The sequence below is a fragment of the Scardinius erythrophthalmus genome (assembly GCF_964197995.2).
Source record: "Scardinius erythrophthalmus genome assembly, chromosome: 12".
Lineage (NCBI taxonomy): Eukaryota > Metazoa > Chordata > Actinopteri > Cypriniformes > Leuciscidae > Scardinius > Scardinius erythrophthalmus.
The window spans coordinates 2,443,969-2,464,472 of record NC_138232.1 but is presented as its reverse complement, the minus strand read 5'-3'; the positions used below and the strand labels follow the sequence as shown (position 1 = coordinate 2,464,472).

The 20,504-nt window shown below is 37.2% G+C and overlaps 1 protein-coding gene across 1 annotated transcript; it reads right to left on the bottom strand.

Moving 5' to 3' along the window:
• Positions 1-1,278: 1,278 nt before the first annotated feature.
• Positions 1,279-20,153, bottom strand: ddx27 (DEAD (Asp-Glu-Ala-Asp) box polypeptide 27). Its single transcript, XM_081380884.1, has 21 exons — positions 19,839-20,153; positions 18,080-18,226; positions 17,941-18,000; positions 13,041-13,254; positions 12,910-12,950; positions 12,739-12,822; positions 9,884-9,989; positions 9,261-9,434; positions 8,112-8,262; positions 7,632-7,731; positions 6,446-6,587; positions 5,583-5,736; positions 5,418-5,499; positions 5,166-5,343; positions 4,237-4,343; positions 4,037-4,133; positions 3,316-3,407; positions 2,796-2,916; positions 2,607-2,697; positions 2,465-2,536; positions 1,279-1,394 (listed from the first exon to the last, which is right to left on the bottom strand). The coding sequence occupies exons 1-21, from the start codon at positions 19,923-19,925 to the stop codon at positions 1,379-1,381; spliced, it is 2,316 nt and encodes a 771-aa protein (XP_081237010.1). The 5' UTR covers positions 19,926-20,153; the 3' UTR covers positions 1,279-1,378.
• Positions 20,154-20,504: the final 351 nt, after the last annotated feature.

The window sequence follows — 20,504 nt, the reverse complement described above, 5'->3', positions numbered from 1 at the left end:
ACCCTTAGAGAGCAAGCAAGGCCTGCTAATAGCTGTTCAGCTAATACACAACTAACGTGGCAGAGCCAATAAGCAAAGAAATACCCACTAGAATGTGCAAAACTCATGCAAACACAACCTGCTCTGATAAATGATATAGGCTACAGTGGAGAGGCTAGCTCTAATAACCAATATTTGAACAAATTTACAGCAAGACTTGTCCTGTTTATTATTGAGAAAACTCCTCTCAACTTTCACCGTTTTGTTTGTTCATCAAACAGTGAATCATTTCTGACTGACTCCACCTGAAAACTTTGACCCGACTGAAGCTTCATGTTCATTTAGAAATACAGCTTGCAATCAGTCTAGAACTAGATGCAATTTCCAATTTAGCAACATAGACTAATAACATTATACACAATATTGTCATATTACACCCAGTGTGATTTCATCATAATTCTACAGATACTGCCAAGTGAACTTAAAAAAGAAGGGGGAAATGAATGCCATGTTTACAACTGGGTCAGACGTGTGCCATAACTGAGTAAATGATTTTTGTAGAGTCATATATGAACATACAAGGTTGGCCTCATAAAGAATCTCACTAAAAACACAAGCCTTATCTTGTTTTGCTTCTTCCGAGCTGAACATGATTTATAATCACTGCGCAAAACAAAAGCTATGATATTTACACAAGTATTTAGTTCACTCAGCAGGTTGATTATATATATTAACGCAGCCAACATTCCCCACAGCAAATGTCTAAAATAAAACGAGTTACACTTTATTTCAATGGTCCACTTTAGACATTCTACTAGTTTTAAGTAACTTTGCAACTATAACTCAACTTATTCTACTAACCCAAACCCAAACTCTACTGAGAGTTAGCAGACATGTATAGTTGCAAAGTTACTTAGAACATCTAAATTGGATCATGGACATAGTGTTAGGGTTAAAACTATGATACAGTTTTACACAGTATGCATCTTTCCTGTGAAGAATGTGCGAGCTTCATTCATCTCTCGTGGGACGAGGGAGAGCTTCTCTCTGCATTATCTTCAAGGTCGGCTGATAAAGAAGACACAGATCCATTGTTTCACGTGGGCTGTAAAGATGCTGTCGGTGATATTCTGGGCTCTCTGTTTGACTTCACCTCTATGAGACTCAATCTTCTCGTCCTGCAGGGATAGTTTGGCTTAAATCAAGGGGAAATAAATCTTATTTCTGGTGCTCATTAGCCGTTGGTTATACACGTATCCTCTGCTCTACACATGCATGACAAACAGAAACACAGGTGTTCGGTTGTAGAGTTTTATTGGAGGGGTTTGGGAGGGAGGATGATGATGATAAAATGATAAAGAGGCAGATGTTCCCTTGAAGTTTTGCATCAGTCACGGCTTCACCTTCTTCTGAACCTGGAGAGACACAAAGGATTTAAGAGAAGACTGGCAGAAATTATGCTTTTTTCACCATTCATTCATTTTCTTGTATGAAACCTATCAAGACATTTGCTTTAGATTTACCTAAAATATACACATTTACTTAAGTCACAATTTATTACTACCTTAATTTCAGTTTAAGCAGTTCTGTAAATACACAAATATCTATTCTCATTTAATACAAGGTCATTAAAACCAGTTTGCATAATAACTGTAAAATAAAAATAAATAAAAAACACATAATTTACAGTATATGTCAAGTCAAGTTTATTTATATAGCGCTTTTCACAACATAGGTTGTATCAAAGCAGCTTCACAGTATTAAATAAAACAATACATCAATGTTTGTTTCTAGTGGAACGTCCACGTTTGGTAATGCTGATCAATAGTATCGTTGATTGATTAATTAAATTAAATATCCACAAATATCCCAAATATATGTGTATGTAAACATTATAATTCCCTATGCAGGGAGCCTAAATTATATAAGGATTTGATTAAATACATAACGGAACGTAGCAATAAAGAATTAAAAGTACAATGAAATGCAAGCATAAGTAAGTACATTTTATAAATGTATAAATACATTTCTCACCCTTTATATTTCTTTATATTACTAAATACTTATGCTTATATTTAATTATTTAGTGATGTATAACATTTTTCCAAGATACACCGATTTGCTTTATGTTGTGCACTATTTTATTTCAAGGGTGTGAGGTTTTTTTATTCACATTTTATTTTAGAGGCCATTTTGTATGGTATTTCACATCCTTTATTTTACATGACAAATGTATTTACTCATGCTTGCATATTGTACTTTTATACATTTATTGCATTTCATGACACATTTAATCATGTCAAATCCCTCCATAATTCCCAACCAATGCATTGTATTTCTTTTATTAATTAATGAAAAATAAAAGTTAAATATCAACACTTTGTTTTAATTTAATTTAACAGCACTTTAGTAATGAAGTGTTTCCAGATGCATGAAAAATGAGCACATCTATAATATCTAATCTGAATGAAATACTAAATCTCACTTGGACTTTGACTTGAAGCGTCCTCCCTTCTTGTTTGGAAGGCCGAGTCTCTTCCTGTCCTCGAAGGACGGCCTGGACAGAGAAATCACTGTTAGACTCAGACACAAGAATGAGAAACCTTGAGATGTGGAACGCCACTCACCCCGCTCTGTACTGCTTCAGCGTCTTCTTGCTGGTGTTCGTCAGCTCCTTGTCAAACACAGACTTCTTCCTAGATTTGTTCGGTTTTTTAGCTGGAAGAAGAAGGTTCAAGCTAACAGTCAGAGTTTGAACTCAAGGTTTGAGAGAATGTCAGTCCATGCTGGAGGATTACAGGAGTTTATTTGCGAACCTTTCTGAACGGGTTCGTCTTCTGGAACGACTCTGGCTCGCTTCGGCTTGCGATCGCGTTTGGCTGCTCGTTCAGCGTACATCTGAGACTTCAGCACCTCGAACTGAGCTCTCTCCTCAGCCTGGTGTACACACACACACACACACACACACACGTTCAGCATTTCAAAACTCAAGTGACATCTGACGAATCATACAGTGCTCAAACTCCCAAGAAAAAAATATGACCCATGGATTCATTACTAAGAGCAAATTTCATTTCTGATGGTATAGTTTCAGATTCAGATTATTTTATTTAGTGCCATGTCAGCATTCAAAACTATTTTCATGGTAAAAATGTATTTACAAAAATACAAATATCATCTAAATACAAAAAAAAAAAAAAAAAAAAAAAACAGCAAGTCATATTATACAAGATTTTTTAAATTAACATATGATAAAAAAAAAAAAATCCAAAACCTTTTCATGCATAATCTTACTAAATAAGTCCAGTTTACTTCAACTCAGGACTGAAGTCTCACCGTTAACTCTTTTCTCTTGCCCTGTTTCAGGAACTCTGCACGTTTTTTCTTTCCTCTCAGAGCAAAATCAAAATCCTGCAGCACCTTCGCCACTTTGACAAAGACATACACAAACAATTATTGAATCAAAGAATTATGTGGACGTGAATGTGGTCATATTGAATGGATTTGCTTAATTTGGGGTCAATACATTTTTTTGTTGTTCTGATGAAATTAACACTTTTATTCATCAAGGATGCATTAAATTGATCAAAAGTGACAAACACATTTATAATGTGACAAAAGATTCTATATCAAATAAATGATGTTCTTCTGAACTTTTTATTCAAAGAATCTTGAAAAATAAAATGTCACAGTTTTCACAAAAATAGGAGACTGTTTTCAACATTGATAATAATCAGAAATGTTTCTTGAGCATCAAATCATCATATTAGAATGATTTCTGAAGGATCATGTGACACTGAAGACTGGAGTAAAAATTCAACTTTGATCACAGGAATAAATTACATATTTAACTAATATATATATATATATATATATATATATATATATATATATATATTCAACAGCTATTTTACATAGTAATAATATTTCACAATTTTACAGTATAATTGATCAAATAAATCAACCCTTGATGAGCAGAAGAGACTTCTTTTAAAAACTTTTGAACTGAAGTGTGTTTGTGTGTTTCAGGAGAGAGCATGCATTGATGGAGACTCACTGCGGTCTTTCTTCCTCTCCTCGTGTGTCTGGAACCAGGTTCTGGGCGGCTGTTTCTCGTCTGCGCTCTGTGTTATCCTCTTCTGAGCTAAACTGATCTGGACACACACACACACACACACACACACACCCACCGTTTAATACCACAGGAGTCGGTGTGTTTAATCAGACAGCTGAATGTTTGAAAGAAGAGTGTCAGACCTGCGCTTCTGAATGAGCCATTGCCTTTTCCTCCTTCTCCAAGCGTAACACTGCGTACACGTCCTTCTCCAACTTCTCGATCAGATCACGAAACTTCAGAATCACCTCTGGTGACGTCAAACAATCAATTCACAACAGCTTTCCATTAGATTGTGATATATTGAAAACCAATAAAAAAAAAAAATTGGTTTTAAATAGTTCCTGCCTTTATTTCCTATAGTATACGCACTGCTTCATTCCAGAGTTATCATCATTAACTAAAACTATTAAAAACCTTTCTGTTAACTGAAATACAGCTTAAAAAAAAAAGAAAAAAAGAAATATTGAAATAGAACTGAAAAAAAAAAAAAAAAAAAAAATTACAAAGGCACATAACAAAATGACAAATATTTTAACAAATTAAACTAAAAGCTAATTAAAAAAAAATATATATATATATAAAAAAAAACTAAAACAGCTAAAATGGTTTTAAAATAAATAAAGCTGAAATGACAAAATATAATAATTATTATATGAAAAACTTGTATAAGAAATGTTGCCTCGACAAACAAATTTAGGTCAAAATACTTTTTCAGTTTTAGTAATTTAAGGCAAACAGAAATAATAATAATAATAATAATAATAATAATAATAATAATAATAATAATAATAATAAATAAACAAAATAAAATATTTTTTATAATAAAAATGACAAAAGCACATTACAAAAATTATTTAAAAAGAAATAAAGCTAAAATATAATAATGAATTTAAATTAGATTTCTAGTAGTTTGTGATACTGGAAAAGGATTTATAATCAATTTTATATAACCGATCAAAATGCAATGTATCATTTAGAAAGATTTATTAATCAGTTTGACAGATTCATAAAAAAAAAAAAAAAAAAAGATTTGGTCATAAATTGGGAGCATATTTTCCTCAGTCCTTACCTTGAGGAATGACACGAGCTTTGACGGGCATTTTGGCTTGTTTCACGATCTCTTTCATCATGTTCCTCTCAGTCTCGCCCACGAGAGACACGGAGCGGCCCACTTTACCCGCGCGGGCCGTCCTGCCGACCCTGTGCACGTAATGCTTCGCCGTGTTGGGCATGGTGAAGTTTATCACCTGCACACACACATGCATTCACATATCGTGGCTTCACTCATATTAATACTCAGTGCAAACGAATGAGAACTCACAGTTTTCACCCCGTCTATATCCAGTCCTCTGGCGGCGACATCTGTGGCCACCAGAATATCAATCTGCTCATCCTTGAAACGCCTGAAACACAGAGACGTCTTTCCTTCAGCTCCTTTTAAAGGCAAATATTTGTGTTTTTAATCAGACGGAACTGTTCACGGCACCTCAGACTCTCCAATCTCTGCGTCTGAGACAGGTTTCCATGAAGCTCGCCGACCTTTAACCCCATCAAACCCAGCAGAATGTGCATGCGATGAGCCTGTTTCTTAGTCTGAGTGAAGAGCATCACGTGATCATGAAACGTTCTGGTGAGGAGAGCTGTGGACAGAGTCATGTGATGCTTTAATGCTTTCCTTTTCCTTTAGTTTGTACATGATCCTCAAACGTCCAAGGCACAATGTCAAACATTTGCAGGAAAATTTGTCTAAAATACCTTGTTTTTGTGTTGCAATGTTGCATGCATCCTTTAACTAAAATTTAAATAATTTTGGTAATTTTAAATGAAGCTGATATGCAATTAAATATAAATATTAAAATGTAAAAAAAAAACTTAAATGAAAATTAAAAATGTTGCCTTGGCAAGCTGAAGAAACAAATGTCTAAAACTAAAACTGAATTAAAAATAAAGATAAATAGAAATATTTTTTAAAAAATGTATCAAAATAAAAGCCAACTATAATAGTACATATATAATAATAAAAAATACAAATAAAATCACTGATTGTATTTAGCAAAAAAAAGATGACGGATGGTTTCAAGGGAAAGATGTGTTATAAATGCATAAAAAATACATATAAACAAATATTCATTACTGATTATAAATTGTTGAATGTAATGTAATGTAAAAAGTGGATATTTGCATGTGATTAAGCATATTTTTTGCTTATTAAAGCAACACACTAATGCCAAACTCTGCTGGAATAAATGTGACCGTCAGTGAGTCTCTTGTGGTTCACATGAGAAAAGTCACTTAAAAGGACGTGATTCAGACAGCAGACTATTAAGACCCCTCACTAGGGCACTGTACCTGCAACAATAGCCTCTCTGTCTCCCTCTTTGTTGGGTCTGATCCTCACAAACTCTTGTCTGAGATACGGCGCCACGTCTGTGTTACTGTTCACAAAGATCCTCACCGGCTGCTTCAACGACACCGACGCCAAATCCTTCACCTGGAAACACATTCACAACGCACCAATATAGATATGATGATTATAGCCACTAGCAGACTAATAGCCAACAATAGTGTTATATATGGCACACAACCCATGTGATGATAGATAGTATAATGTTTTGTCTATAAAGAATAAACCCTGATTTCATCTCTCTCTAATATCAGCCAAATCAAACACTAGATCTGTCTGATGCCAATATGATCACTGCCTGGAACTGGATGATTTTTATGCCAAAATGAGAAGATCTTAATTGATTTTGTTAGTAAAGAAATTAAATTAGAAACGGCGGTATTGTTATTTTAGTTTTATTAAATGTATTTATTTTATTTATTTAATGGAATTTGTCTGTCTTTATTTCTATCCATCCATCCTTACATCTGTGTATGTATCCTTACATCCATCTATTTATCCTCTATCTATCTATCTATCTATCTATCTATGTCTATCTGTCTATCTATCTATCTGTCTATCTGTCTATCTATCTATCTATCTATCTGTCTGTCTATCTATCTATCTATCTATCTATCTATCTATCTGTCTGTCTATCTATCTATCTATCTATCTATCCATCCATCCATCCATCCATCCATCCTCCATCCATTCATCCATCTATCCTTACATCCGTGTATCTATCCTTACATCCATCTACTTATCCTCTATCTATCTATCCGTCCATCTATCCTCTCATCCGTCTGTCTGTCCATCCTCTCTCTCTCTCTCTCTCTCTCTCTCTATCCTCCTATCTATCCTCCTATCTATCCTCCTATCTATCATCTCATCCGTCTATCCATCCTCTCATCCGTCTGTCTATCTATCTATCTATCTATTCTTCCATCGATCTATCTATCTGCTTGTCTGTCTATCTATCCAACCATCCATCCATCTATTTTTCCATCCATGTTTGTCTGTCTGTCTGTCTGTCTAGCACAATATACTGTATTTGATTTCAAACCCTTCGACACTGGCTCCATCAAGCATCTTTCAGAACACATGATTGACAGTGGATAATGTGTCAGTAAAGCTGAAGACGAGCAGCATCACCTCCTCGCTCATGGTGGCTGAGAACAACATGGTCTGTCTCTGATAGGAACACATCCTGATGATCTCCTTCATCTGCTCCTCGAAGTACTCGTCCAGCATCCTGAGGAAAAGGATATTTTCCCACCGGTTAATCAACGTTTGACAACACCGGTATCACCGGCGGGGGCTTTTAAATCGCTAATTTAAAGGCGAAAGTAAAATGCGCGCGTCTGTACGTGCATTCATAATGGATGGTCTATTTAATTGGAAGGTTGAGGAAGGGCTTCTCATTAAAATCAGTAGAGCTCCTTCCCTTTCGGAGCAGCGCTTGCTCCGTTCGGCTCGCTCCCGTGGACACATTTTAATTTCGCTTTCAAATTAGCACCAATTTGGGGGCGGATTGCTTGAATGGTGAGCTCATTAGCCTATTATTCTTAATGAAACACACAACAACAAAACAGTACAATGACAAATTTGTAGCTGTAGAAGTTTCCCTCTCACCTGTCGGCCTCGTCTAAGATGAGGATCTCGATCTGACTGAGCTCGAACGACGGCGTGTTGTGCAAGTGGTCGATCAGTCGTCCTGGTGTGGCGATCAGGACATCAGGACCCGCTCTCAACGCCGCCTCCTGAGACTTCAGGTCCAGCCCACCTGACAGAGTCACAAACACCTCATTTACAGCACTGCTCCACTCGAGAGGTCTTATTTCAGTGCAGTCGCAAGTAAGAGCATGAGAAAGACTATTAAAGCAAAAGTGTGATTCATAACCGGTGATTTTATTGTTTACTACACCTAAAACAACGAAGAAAAATCCTTTAAAAACCTGGAAAAAAACTAATTAGAAATAGAAATTAAAAACAAACAGAAATACATAAGCTAATGAAAATTTAAAAAGCACATAAAATTACTAAAACTACATAAAACTAGAACAAGCTATACAAAATCGTTTAAAAAGAAAGAAAGCTGAAATAATAAAATATAACTGTTAAATGGAAACCTTAAACTTAAAATTCAGAGATGTTTCTTGGCAACTTCTTGAAATAAAAGAAGTCTTAAAAAAACACTGAAATAAATTCAAGAAAAACAGAAATTAGCTTTAAAGCTATTGAAAATGGTTTAAAAAGAAATAGTTGAAATAATAAAGAATAAAATTATTAGATATACTTCTTAAATTAGAAATGTTGCCTTGGCAACTTTCTGAAATAAAATAAGTTTAGGTTGTTAAGTTCTAAAATTACTAAAATAAAAAAGACAACAAGTAGTATTAAAAAAAGAAAAGAGCAAAAACTCAAAATGACAAAAGCACATAAAACTACCGAAGCTTTAAAACTAAAACTATTGAAAATAGTTTACAAAAATTAACCTGAAATAAAATAAAAGAAAGTAATTAGATGATTAACTTAATTAGAAATGCCTTGGCAACTTACTGAAATAAAATATGTTTAGGGTGAAGTACTAAAATTACTAAAACAAAACCTGAAATAAAAATAAGACAAATAGGAATATTTGTAAAATACTTAAAGCTAAATGGATATATAATAAAAAAAATACACATAAAATTCATGAAACTTAAACTGAAAAATGCAAAGTTAAAATCTAAAAGCTATTGAAAGTATGAGTAAATCCTCTACTAGTGAGGCGTCTCTTACCCACTGCCAGGCACGTGCTGATGCTGGTGAACTGTGCCAGCTGACGGGCCACGGTGTGCACCTGGATGCCCAGCTCTCGGGTCGGCACCAGAACCAGCACTCGCGTCACCTGAGTCTCTCTCGGCTTGTAGATCAGACGCTCCAGAACCGGCAGCATGAAGGCTGCAGTCTTGCCTGAGACACACAACACACACACAGTCAACTAAACATCATAGAGATTACAGTTACTGAGTACCTTACGCATAATTAGGTTGGTTGTTTATTTTTCTTCTTTCTTTCTTTGTATGTAGGATCATTTATATTTTATGTTTGTGACTGTGTATAAAGTTACATATGTGCTTAGGTATGTCAATATGCCATTGTTTGTTTAGGTACAACATATACACATAGTTATCTGTATATGTGTATGTGTATTTGTTTTGTTCTTTGTGATAATTGTCTTCATTTTAACCAGGGACGAGGACAAATTATCTTTATGCTATATGTACACGGCATCGGTTGTCTGTGTGTGACAATGCCCAGTGTATTGTCCCTGTTAAATAAACAAACAAAAATAAATAAAATAAAACTGTAATATTCATATTCTTTCTGGTCCAATCAAGCACAGACAGTGGAAGTCTTACCAGTGCCAGTGGCGGCACATGCACAGATGTCTTTTCCCAGAAGCCCCACAGGAACGCAGGCTTTCTGAATAGGAGTGGGCTGCTTAAAGCCCATAGTAGTGATGGCCTGAGGAAACACGAGGAAAACAACGTCGTGAGATGAAACTGTGCATCTTCTACAATGTTTCATTGTTAGGGCTTAATTATGTTTCTCTTTAATGGACCATTACCATTTATAAAAGTGGTCATTTATTCCGATGACACCATGTATTTCTCTCAAGAAATTCTCCAGGTTATTGTCCCTAAAGCATTTTTACGAGCTACTTGACATCATTTAGCAGCCTAAACCAACATTACTAGGTCAAAAACGTCTGTAACGACTCAAAAATGGTCACTTGCAATCCATGATTGCTTTATGCAAGCAAGAAATAAGGTACTCGAGGCTAGTGCTGTATCGTGAATATTCATCCGTGACTTATTCAAGATACAGCGCTAGCCTCGAGTACCTTATTACTCTTATTAAACGGTTACCACACAATACACATATTAAAGCCGAAAAATATGTATCTATGCAACTTTAATCAAGTAAAATCACTAAAAGCCTTCCTTCCGCTGGAAAAAATAGTCCCTGATCGTAAACAGCAACAGACTTTACACACATTATTTCACCAATAGATGGCGGCAAAAACTGTCTTTATGAGTAAGTCCAGAGCCGTCTACGGAGAGCCTGGCCACTCCCTATTAAAGCAACAACATGGAACTTTTCCTCTGCGGTCGCCCTACAGGTTGGAAGCGGAATTGTCCATTACCGCTGTCGTAAAATGATTTACGGTTACTGTATATGAAGCATGCAGGTTTTTTTCATATGGGCAATGACAATATTATTAATCTTCCCCCTTTCATAATTTATACATGTTTAGTAGACTAAACATTTTAACTCAAACATTTGCGATTTGCATGTCGATTGCAATGCTCAAATCTGAACGAGAATGATAGCGATAGCATCCTAACCATCTAAAACTACCATGTTAGTGTTTACTAGCTACCAGATTGATAATTCGCTCATCTACTAGCTGATTCATGAAGATAAATAAATGGAGGACCAGATAGTTTCCGTAACGTAGCCAGGCAGACAACAGATTAGAAAAACTAAAGATAGTATGCAAGCAATTTACAGTTACTTACTAGTTCAACAGCATGACGGCCAAGTCAGCATCGGTCTGGTAACACTCCTCATCCATAAGCTAACGCCAGCGAGCAAACGCTCGACCAATATTGATCCTCGTCCTGACTTTCAGTTTATCACTCTCCCTTTTCCTCTTCCGACTCTACTCCGACAAAACCTTGGACTTCTTACGTTTCGCTGCTGCTTCAGCCATGACGAAAACAGACGTACGAAAACAAACGCGCTGGTTGGCCACATTTGAGGAAGTGGTGGGCAAAGTGACGTATGCCGTAAAGCAGTCGAATTTTGTAGTTCTTTTTGAGCTCTGGTTACTACCCGCACCCCGAAGTTACATAGTGCCAGTAAAAGCGATACAGACCCCGTCAGGCTCTGGCAGACGTCTCATTCAGCCTATTGTAAGTCGATGTACTATCACAAGGGTCTTGGAAATATATTATGAAGGTTGAAAAGTTACATGTTGTTACTTTAAGTGCTATTGTACCGAATTGTGGTTGTAGTTCCACCAGAGCTCCACTGGGGGCGATCGCCCATGAGTGCAGAATGAATGGGAGTCTATGGAGCTAGACGGCTAAATTTGTCTCTTTCACCCGATTGCCGTTGAGAAATCTCAGATTTGATTGTAGGTTTTGCAAGTTCAACATGGGTTATAGGTCGAAAGTTGAATGAACGAGTTCTTATGTCCTTTCGATTTCTTACAGGTTGAGTTGTTGTTGCCCATAACACGCTAGCATTCTGCTAATGAACGCTGATTGGTCAGTGAAGGACTGATTACGACCAGAGATACCGCTTGATGGCATCGTGTGTGTGTGTGTGTGTGTGTGTGTGTATTTTCGGCGTGGTCTTTTAAAACAACAAAACAGAAACTCTTCGAGCACATGTGTTTCCCTGTGTCGGCTGTGTTGTCGATGCCTCGAGAGAAAAGAAAGTGCAGAGCGCGAAAGCACCAAAGTGACTGAAGGATTGCGTAAAGCAGTATCTCTGGTCGTACGATGTGTATGACGTCTGACATTTTAAAAGACTTTTTAAAGCAAATAAGTGACTCTAAAAAATCTAACACCCAGCAATGTGTAATTTCTTTGCATCTCCTTTCGAACACAACATTCAAATTACTAGACAAACAATTATATCCTGAGAAAAGTGGATTTTGAGGGGTATAGCGCCATAGACCTCCATTCATCCTGCACTCGTCCTGTGAGCGCCCTCATGTGGAGCCAGAGTGGAACTGCAGCCAGTTCAGAAGCCGGAAGTTTGCTGAGAGTGGAAGATCTCCCCTTATTAGACATTCTCTGAAAATGTCTAGTGTGTCACGGGGAAACCCCTCAACTGTTAAAAGGACAAGATATCGCAGCGGACATTCAAAAAGATTTTTTTATTGTGAATATAGGCCTGAATGACCTGAAGGAATCTACTGTAAATGCAGGTAACGTTACACTCGATCTCTCACAATACTCTACTCTAGCTTTAATGAACATTATCAATGAGATCAAACATGTTTAAGTTGCTAAGAGTGGTTGCTAGGGGTGTTGCGTAGTGATACATAGAACCGTTGGGTGAAGCGGTCAAAGCCGTGTTTTATCGTGAATCAATCAGAATCAAGGATTTGATCTAACCGTTTTATAAATATTGATATAAAAGTGCATATATGAAAAGTGTACATTACATGAAATTAATAATCAATAGTCAGTCTGACCTTCAGTAAAGGTCTGGATAGATTCATATCCGGGAAGGTGAGGTTATCGTCATACTGGGAAGCGTCTTCAAAAAATGCTTCAGGCTGGAATAAAGGAGTGAAACACTGAGAACATCATAATCATATGAGATTTATACCATAAACAACTCAAGAAAGCTGATTCAAACTCACAATTTTCCTCTTGCCCTTCTTCTGTTTTTCTCTCACAGTGTCTGGAAGAAAAGAAAGGATGAAATAAATCAAACATGTTCATAGAGGAGAATAAAAAAGGGTGTTTGGATTGGTGTCGTTCTTCCACATACCTGCTTTCTTCAGGACCTCTTCATCACCTGATGAGAACTCGTCTTCCTCCACCTCCTCATCATCATCATCATCATCATCATCATCTCCAGCAGATTCTTTACTGTTATTGTCATTTTCATCCTGTTCTTCTTCATCTTCATCTTCATCTTTGTCATCATCGTTTTCCGGTTTCGAGGCTGGAGTTTCTGCTTGCTTGTTTTTCTGAGTTTTCTCCTGCAGATGCAGAAATATGACAAACATGTTACAATTCTTGAAGTTAAAATGATTTCCAAACAAACAAATCTTTAACAAATGCTGTAACTTCTAAAACAATACGCACTTAATATTACTGAGTATCGAGACACTTAATATTCAGAAATATTATCGATTTGCACTGACATTATCCGCATCGGATGAGAACAAAACTCACACTCAACAAAACAAAACTCAATTGAGATGCTGAATAATTGTTTCATAATTGAATTTTTTTTTCCATAACTGATGTCTGTGTGTGGGAAGTCAGAGGTTAGTTGAGTGTGTGTGTGTGTGTGTGTGTGTGTGGTTAGTGTCAGAGGTTAGTTGAGTGTGTGTGTGTGTGTGTGTGTGTGTGTGTTTGTGGGGTTAGTGTCAGAGGTTAGTTGAATGTGTGTCTGTCTGTGTGTGTGTGTGTGTGTGTGTGTGTGTGTGTGTGTGTGTGGTTAGTGTCAGAGGTTACTTGAGTGTGTGTGTGTGTGTGTGTGTGTGTGTGTGTGTGTGTGTGTGTGTGTGTGTGTGTGTGTGTGTGTGTGTGTGTGTGTTTAGTGTCAGAGGTTAGTTGAGTGTGAGTGTGTGTGTGTGTGTGTGTGTGTGTGTGTGTGTGTGTGTGTGTGTGTGTGTGTTTAGTGTCAGAGGTTAGTTGAGTGTGAGTGTGTGTGTGTGTGTGTGTTTAGTGTCAGAGGTTACTTGAGTGTGTGCGCGTGGGGTTAGTGTCAGAGGTTAGTTTAGTGTGTGTGTGTGTGTGTGTCTGTCTGTGTGTGTGTGTGTGTGTGGTTAGTGTCAGAGGTTAGTTGAGTGTGTGTGTGTGTGTGTGTGTGTGTGTGTGTGTGTGTGTGTGTGTTTAGTGTCAGAGGTTAGTTGAGTGTGTGTGTGTGTGTGTGTTTAGTGTCAGAGGTTAGTTGAGTGTGTGTGTGTGTGTGTGTGTTTAGTGTCAGAGGTTAGGTGTGTGTGTGTGTGTGTGTGTGTGTGTGTGTGTGTGTGTGTGTGTGTGTGTGTGTGTGTGTGTGTGTGTGTGTGTGTGTGTGTTTAGTGTCAGAGGTTAGGTGTGTGTGTGTGTGTGTGTGTGTGTGTGTGTGTGTGTGTGTGTGTGTGTGTTTAGTGTCAGAGGTTAGGTGTGTGTGTGTGTGTGTGTGTGTGTGTGTGTGTGTGTGTGTGTGTGTGTGTGTGTGTGTGTGTGTGTGTGTGTGTGTGTGTGTGTGTGTGTGTGTGTGTGTGTGTGTGTGTGTGTGTGTGTGTGTGTGTGTTAGTGTCAGAGGTTAGTTGAGTGTGTGCGTGTGGGGTTAGGTGGGGTTACACCGGTGGGGACTTAAACCTGAATGCACACAGACTCATGGGGACTCGTGTCACCGTGGGGACCTAAATTGAGGTCCCCATGGGTACAAAAGCTTATAAATCATACAGAATTAGTTTTTTTGAAAATGTAAAAATGCAGAATGTCTCCTGTGATGGGTAGGGTTAGGGATAGGGTTAGTGTAAGGGGATAGAATATACAGTTTGTACAGTATAAAAACCATAGTGTCAGAGGTTAGTTGAGTGTGTGTGTGTGTGTGTGTGTGTGTGTGTGTGTGTGTGTGTGTGTGTGTGTGTGTGTGTGTGTGTGTGTGTGTGTGTGTTTAGTGTCAGAGGTTAGTTGTGTGTGTGTGTGTGTGTGTGTGTGTGTGTGTGTGTGTTTAGTGTCTGAGGTTAGTTGTGTGTGTGTGTGTGTGTGTGTGTGTGTGTGTGTGTGTGGTTAGTGTCAGAGGTTAGTTGTGTGTGTGTGTGTGTGTGTGTGTGTGTGTGTGTTTAGTGTCAGAGGTTAGTTGAGTGTGTGTGTGTGTGTGTGTGTGTGTGTGTGTGTGTGTTTAGTGTCAGAGGTTAGATGTGTGTGTGTGTGTGTGTGTGTGTGTGTGTGTGTGTGTGTGTGTGTGTGTGTTTGTGTGTGTGTGTTTAGTGTCAGAGGTTAGTTGAGTGTGTGTGTGTGTGTGTGTGTGTGTGTGTGTGTGTGTGTGTGTGTGTGTGTGTGTGTGTGTGTGTGTGTATCAGGGGTTAGTTGTCACTAAATCTCCAGTTTATAACACACGCTGAACAGAGGAGAGTCAGCTGGAGAAAAGAGAGCGACAGAGCTCGTAATAAAACAAGAATCAACATCGGCTTTTCAGAGATGGAGAACTGAGGGATTTGAAATGTTGTAAAAGCGACAGGAGAGTAAGTGTGTTATTGAACAGATAAACCTCCATATACAGCTCTAACACTGTAAAGCATGATCTATTGTGAAGATCATTTAACTATAGTTGTTTTAGCGCTGTTCTGGAATTTATTCAAGGAAGTACCGTGTCTAATAATGGGTAAAGCTACAGTAGCGTCTTCAGCTAGTCCGCTTGAGATCTTTCATCTGGTTATATCTCTGAAGCCTATAGTGAATGTTTTATGAGCAACAGGAGAATCATATTCATCCGCAGTCCCTCAGAGCCCAAGCACAACCAAAACAATGTTCTTCTGCAAAATGCTTGCAGTTTTGTTTTTTTAAACGTTACATGGCCAAAAGTTACATAGTGTACCTTTAAGCAGAATAACGACGATATATTGTCTTCAGTAGAGCAGCTTTACAGCAGAATATGAAGTTTCATTATTGATTGTGTTATTTGCTAGCCTGGGAAAACCCAGACAAACTTCTGCCAAATTTAGATTTGCTCTGCAAGTAGTCTGGCAAAGAGCTCATTCAAGCCCATTTCTAATCCGTCAAAATCGCGGCACCAATCAGAAACGTTGGGGCGGGCTTTACACGATGAGGATCGCTCTGATTGGTTTTAGGTCTATCCAATTGCGCCCAGAGGCATTTGAGCGACGTCCGTTAAGCGCACCCATGTTAAAATGCATTATTATATTCAAATTGCAAACACATGAGGACAGTCTCCATGAAAGACCCACTGGCAGATGAACGTGCTACTACATTTCTCTCCGAAACGGTAGGAAATTAAATTAGATTTAATAGAGGATTTTAACTGTGCCAAGATGATTGACAGGGCAGTTTACGTGACAGGGCAGTTTACGTGACAGGACGCACGCGACAGGTCCGATAAAGATGACGAAGTAGTATGTCCCAAAGCTTGCCTACTTTTTTGCTACACATTCAAAAGTAAATACCTTTTCTTCACAAAAAGAGTAACGTTACATACTTTTATGGCGTAGTGTAACATAGGCGAATTGGGACGCAGCATATGGCCTTACACGATGACGATCGCTCTGATTGGTTTTAGGTCTATCCAACTGCGCCCAGAGGCATTTGAGCGACGTCCGTTAAGCGCACCCATGTTAAAATGCATTATTATATTCAAATTGCAAACACATGAGGACAGTCTCCATGAAAGACCCACTGGCAGATGAACGTGCTACTACATTTCTCTCCGAAACGGTAGGAAATTAAATTAGATTTAATAGAGGATTTTAACTGTGCCAAGATGATTGACAGGGCAGTTTACGTGACAGGGCAGTTTACGTGACAGGACGCACGCGACAGGTCCGATAAAGATGACGAAGTAGTATGTCCCAAAGCTTGCCTACTTTTTTGCTACACATTCAAAAGTAAATACCTTTTCTTCACAAAAAGAGTAACGTTACATACTTTTATGGCGTAGTGTAACATAGGCGAATTGGGACGCAGCATATGGCCTTACACGATGACGATCGCTCTGATTGGTTTTAGGTCTATCCAACTGCGCCCAGAGGCATTTGAGCGACGTCCGTTGGTGACGCCCCTTTGGAAATGAGTTATTAATGAAGCTTTGCCAGACCATAACTCAGTTACTACTGAGAATGGTCTGGTTTTAACCAGGCTAGTTATTTGCATGTTTATTTCTCTGAAGCAATATGTGACCCTGGATGACAAAACCAGTCACATGGGTAAATTTTTTTAAATTGCTGAATATAAAGCTGAATAAATAAGCTTTCCATTGATGTACGGTTTGTTACGATAGGATAATATTTGGCCGAGATTCAACTATTTGAAAATCTGGAATCTTAAGTGGAAAAAAAATAAAAAATAAAAGGAATATAAATTGAGGAAAATCTCCTTTAAAGTTGTGCATTTATGGGTAACACTTTAAAATAATGGTTCATTAGTTAACATTAGATAACATATTAACTAACATGAACTAACAATGAGCAATACATTTGTAGCAGTATTTATTAATCTTTGTTAATGTTAGTTAATAGAAATACAGCTGTTCATTGTTTGTTCATGTTATTTCACAGTGCATTAACTAATGCTAACACATACAACATTTGATTTTAATAACGTATTAGTAAATGTTGAAATTAATATTAACTAAGATTAATAAATGCTGAATAAGTATTGTTCATTCTTAGTTCATGTTAACTAAGGTAGTTAACTAATGTTAACTAATGAACCATTATTTTAAAGTGTTACCCATTTATGTTGGCGATTGTGCAGCATTCACTCACAAAAATAAACGTTTTATATATAGGAAATTTACAAAATATCTTCATGGAACATGATCTTTACTGAATATCCTCATGATTTTTGGCATAAAAGAAAAATCGATAACTTTGACCCATACAATGTATTGTTGGCTATTGCCACAAATATACTGGTGACGTGATCCAGGGTCACATATATTGTATAAATCGCTATTTATATAAAGGTGACTTGACTCAACATGGTCTTACCTCAATTTTGCGCTTTTTCCGCACTTTCTCGATCTTTTCGTCTAAAGTCGTGGCCGCTTTCTGAAAGAAAAAGCGAAAGAAGAGATGAAGATCCGACACGAGCCACACGCATCTCTCCGTCCGTGTGAATCTCACTCACCCTCTTCTTCAGCTGAGCCATCACGTCATCCATCGCCCAGTCTCCGCTGTACAGGCCATCGCGCTCTCCAAACTCAAAGTCAGCGCTGAAGTCTCCAGTGCGGCCCTTCAGCGCGCGCTTCTCTTTACTCAACACGATGGGCTGATCCTGAACAAACACAAGTCAATCCATGCTAGAGTCACGCTATCAGATGCCAACACTGTCAGCTGTCAAATATACCATGGTGAGGACATTCGTGTGCAATGGTATTTACAAGCTGCATGATTCATCGTTAAAAGATGGCGATCTAAAGCAAACCCTAATTATAAGTGCATTACATACATAACTATTTTAAGACGTCATTGTTACAGTGTAATTATATATTGAAGTACTGAGTAATATTAAGCAACTACATGCACTTACTATAGGGTTAGGGTAGGATTAGGATTTGGTTGAGGGTTAATTGCATGTAATTATGCATAATATTATTACTATGGTAAGTATATGTAACATGTGTAACAAGAACACTGACTGTAAAATAAAGTGTTACCAAGTGTGTTACCCATTTTTAGGTAACACTTTACTTTAGTGTCATTGTTACATGTAGGTACTAAAGTAATAACTATTATGCATAATTACATGCAATTAACCCTCAACCAAACCCTAACCCTATAGTAAATACATGTAGTTGCTTAATATTACTCAATACTTATTCGAGTAAGTACAATGTAACTACATCACCTTAAAATAAAGTGCGTAACACTTTATTTTAAGGTGTCATTGTTACATTGTAATTATACATATTAGTATTGAGTAATATTAAGCAACTACATGTACTTACTATAGGGTTAGGGTTTGGTTGAGGGTTAACTGCATGTAATTATGCATAATTTACAGTTATTACTAAGTACATGTAATATGTAACAAGGTCTGTAAAATAAAGCGTTACCATAAAGTGTTACCCATTTTTAGGTAACACTTTATTTTAGTGTCATTGTTACATGTAGTTACTACAGTGAGAACTATTAATTATGCATAATTACATGCAACTAACCCTCAACCAAACTCTGATCCTACCCTAACCCTTTAGTAAGTGCATGTAGTTGCTTAATATTACTTAGTACTTAAATGTATTATTACACTGTAACAAGGACACCTTAAAATAAAGTTTTTTTTATTAAATATGACTTTTGTTCAGGAAGGATGAATTCAATTCTTCAAAAGTGCCAGTAAAGACCTTTATAATGTTGCAAAACAAAACATTTTGGGTGTAACAAACCCATTTTATTTCAGCTTTACTTTGAGTTAATTTAGTAAAGTTAAAATAAGTGAAAATGTGAATTGCTTCATTGACAAGCTCTAATTAAATTAGCTCGTTTTTTATATTTCATTTCATTTCAATTAAGGACAATATTTGTTTTTATGGATTTAGTTTTAACTATGTCAGTTTTGCCATTGTACATCCTCAAAAAAACACGATGCACATCACAAAACATGGTATTACCACAGTATGAGGATCAAAACACAGTATTACCATGGTAAGTTACATCCCCATATAAACTTCAAAAACATGGTAAATCTCCATGTAAAGTAGAATTATAATGACACAGATCACAAAACATGGTATTACCACAGTATGAGGCTAAAAACACAGTAACGTTACTACACCTTTAAACAACATACTATTACCATGATGCACTGCCCAAAATATGGTATTACCATGGTAAAGGCCCAAAAATAAATAAAAAACATGGTAAATTTTCAGTGAATCTGAACTTACGTCTTCATCGTCCGACGCTGAGTCCGGCTCGTCTGGCACTTCAACATCTTCATCAATAGTTCTGATCAAATCCATATCAGAAAACATGTGTGCTGTAAAACTCACAGGCTGATTACTACAACAGAGCACTAATAACTATTATTAGTGACTATTCAGAAGGTAAATCTGATCTTATATATTTTTTTCTACATAAAAGAGACCCGGTCATATAGTCTCACAAATCATAAACATATAACTGTATCTGATTGACACACTAACAGCTCTGCATGTTCATAAACACACACGTGTGTCGCTAAACTGAAGCAGCGGAAGTGCGTCATTCTCACGTGGTTCTTATTCAGTTGCTGAGGCGGAAACCGGAAGCTACAATGACACCTACAGGCGCGAAGGACCGGACGATTAAAGGGACAGTTCTCCCAAAAAATTTAAATTCTGTCATTTACTCACCCTCAAATTGTTCCAAACAAACCTGTATACATTTCTTTGAACACAAATATATTTGGAAGAATGTAACTAAGATCTCATAGCATTTTTTCCTACTATGCTAGTCAATGGGGGCAAGATATGCCTGGTTATAAACATTCTAATTATCTTCCTTTGTGTTCAGCAGAACAAAGACATTTATACAGGTTTGGAACAACTTGAGGGTGAGTAAATGACAGATTT

What these genes read in the sequence shown, in the direction of transcription:
- ddx27 (XM_081380884.1), bottom strand. Translation starts at nt 19,925, where the DNA reads ATGTTTTCTGATATGGATTTGATCAGAACTATTGATGAAGATGTTGAA. An exon ending in AGAGGTCCTGAAGAAAGCAG is followed by an intron (nt 12,951 to 13,040) that starts GTATGTGGAAGA and finishes CTTTTCTTCCAG; the next exon opens with ACACTGTGAGAGAAAAACAG. An exon ending in CAGCCACCATGAGCGAGGAG is followed by an intron (nt 6,588 to 7,631) that starts GTGATGCTGCTC and finishes ATGTGTTTCCAG; the next exon opens with GTGAAGGATTTGGCGTCGGT.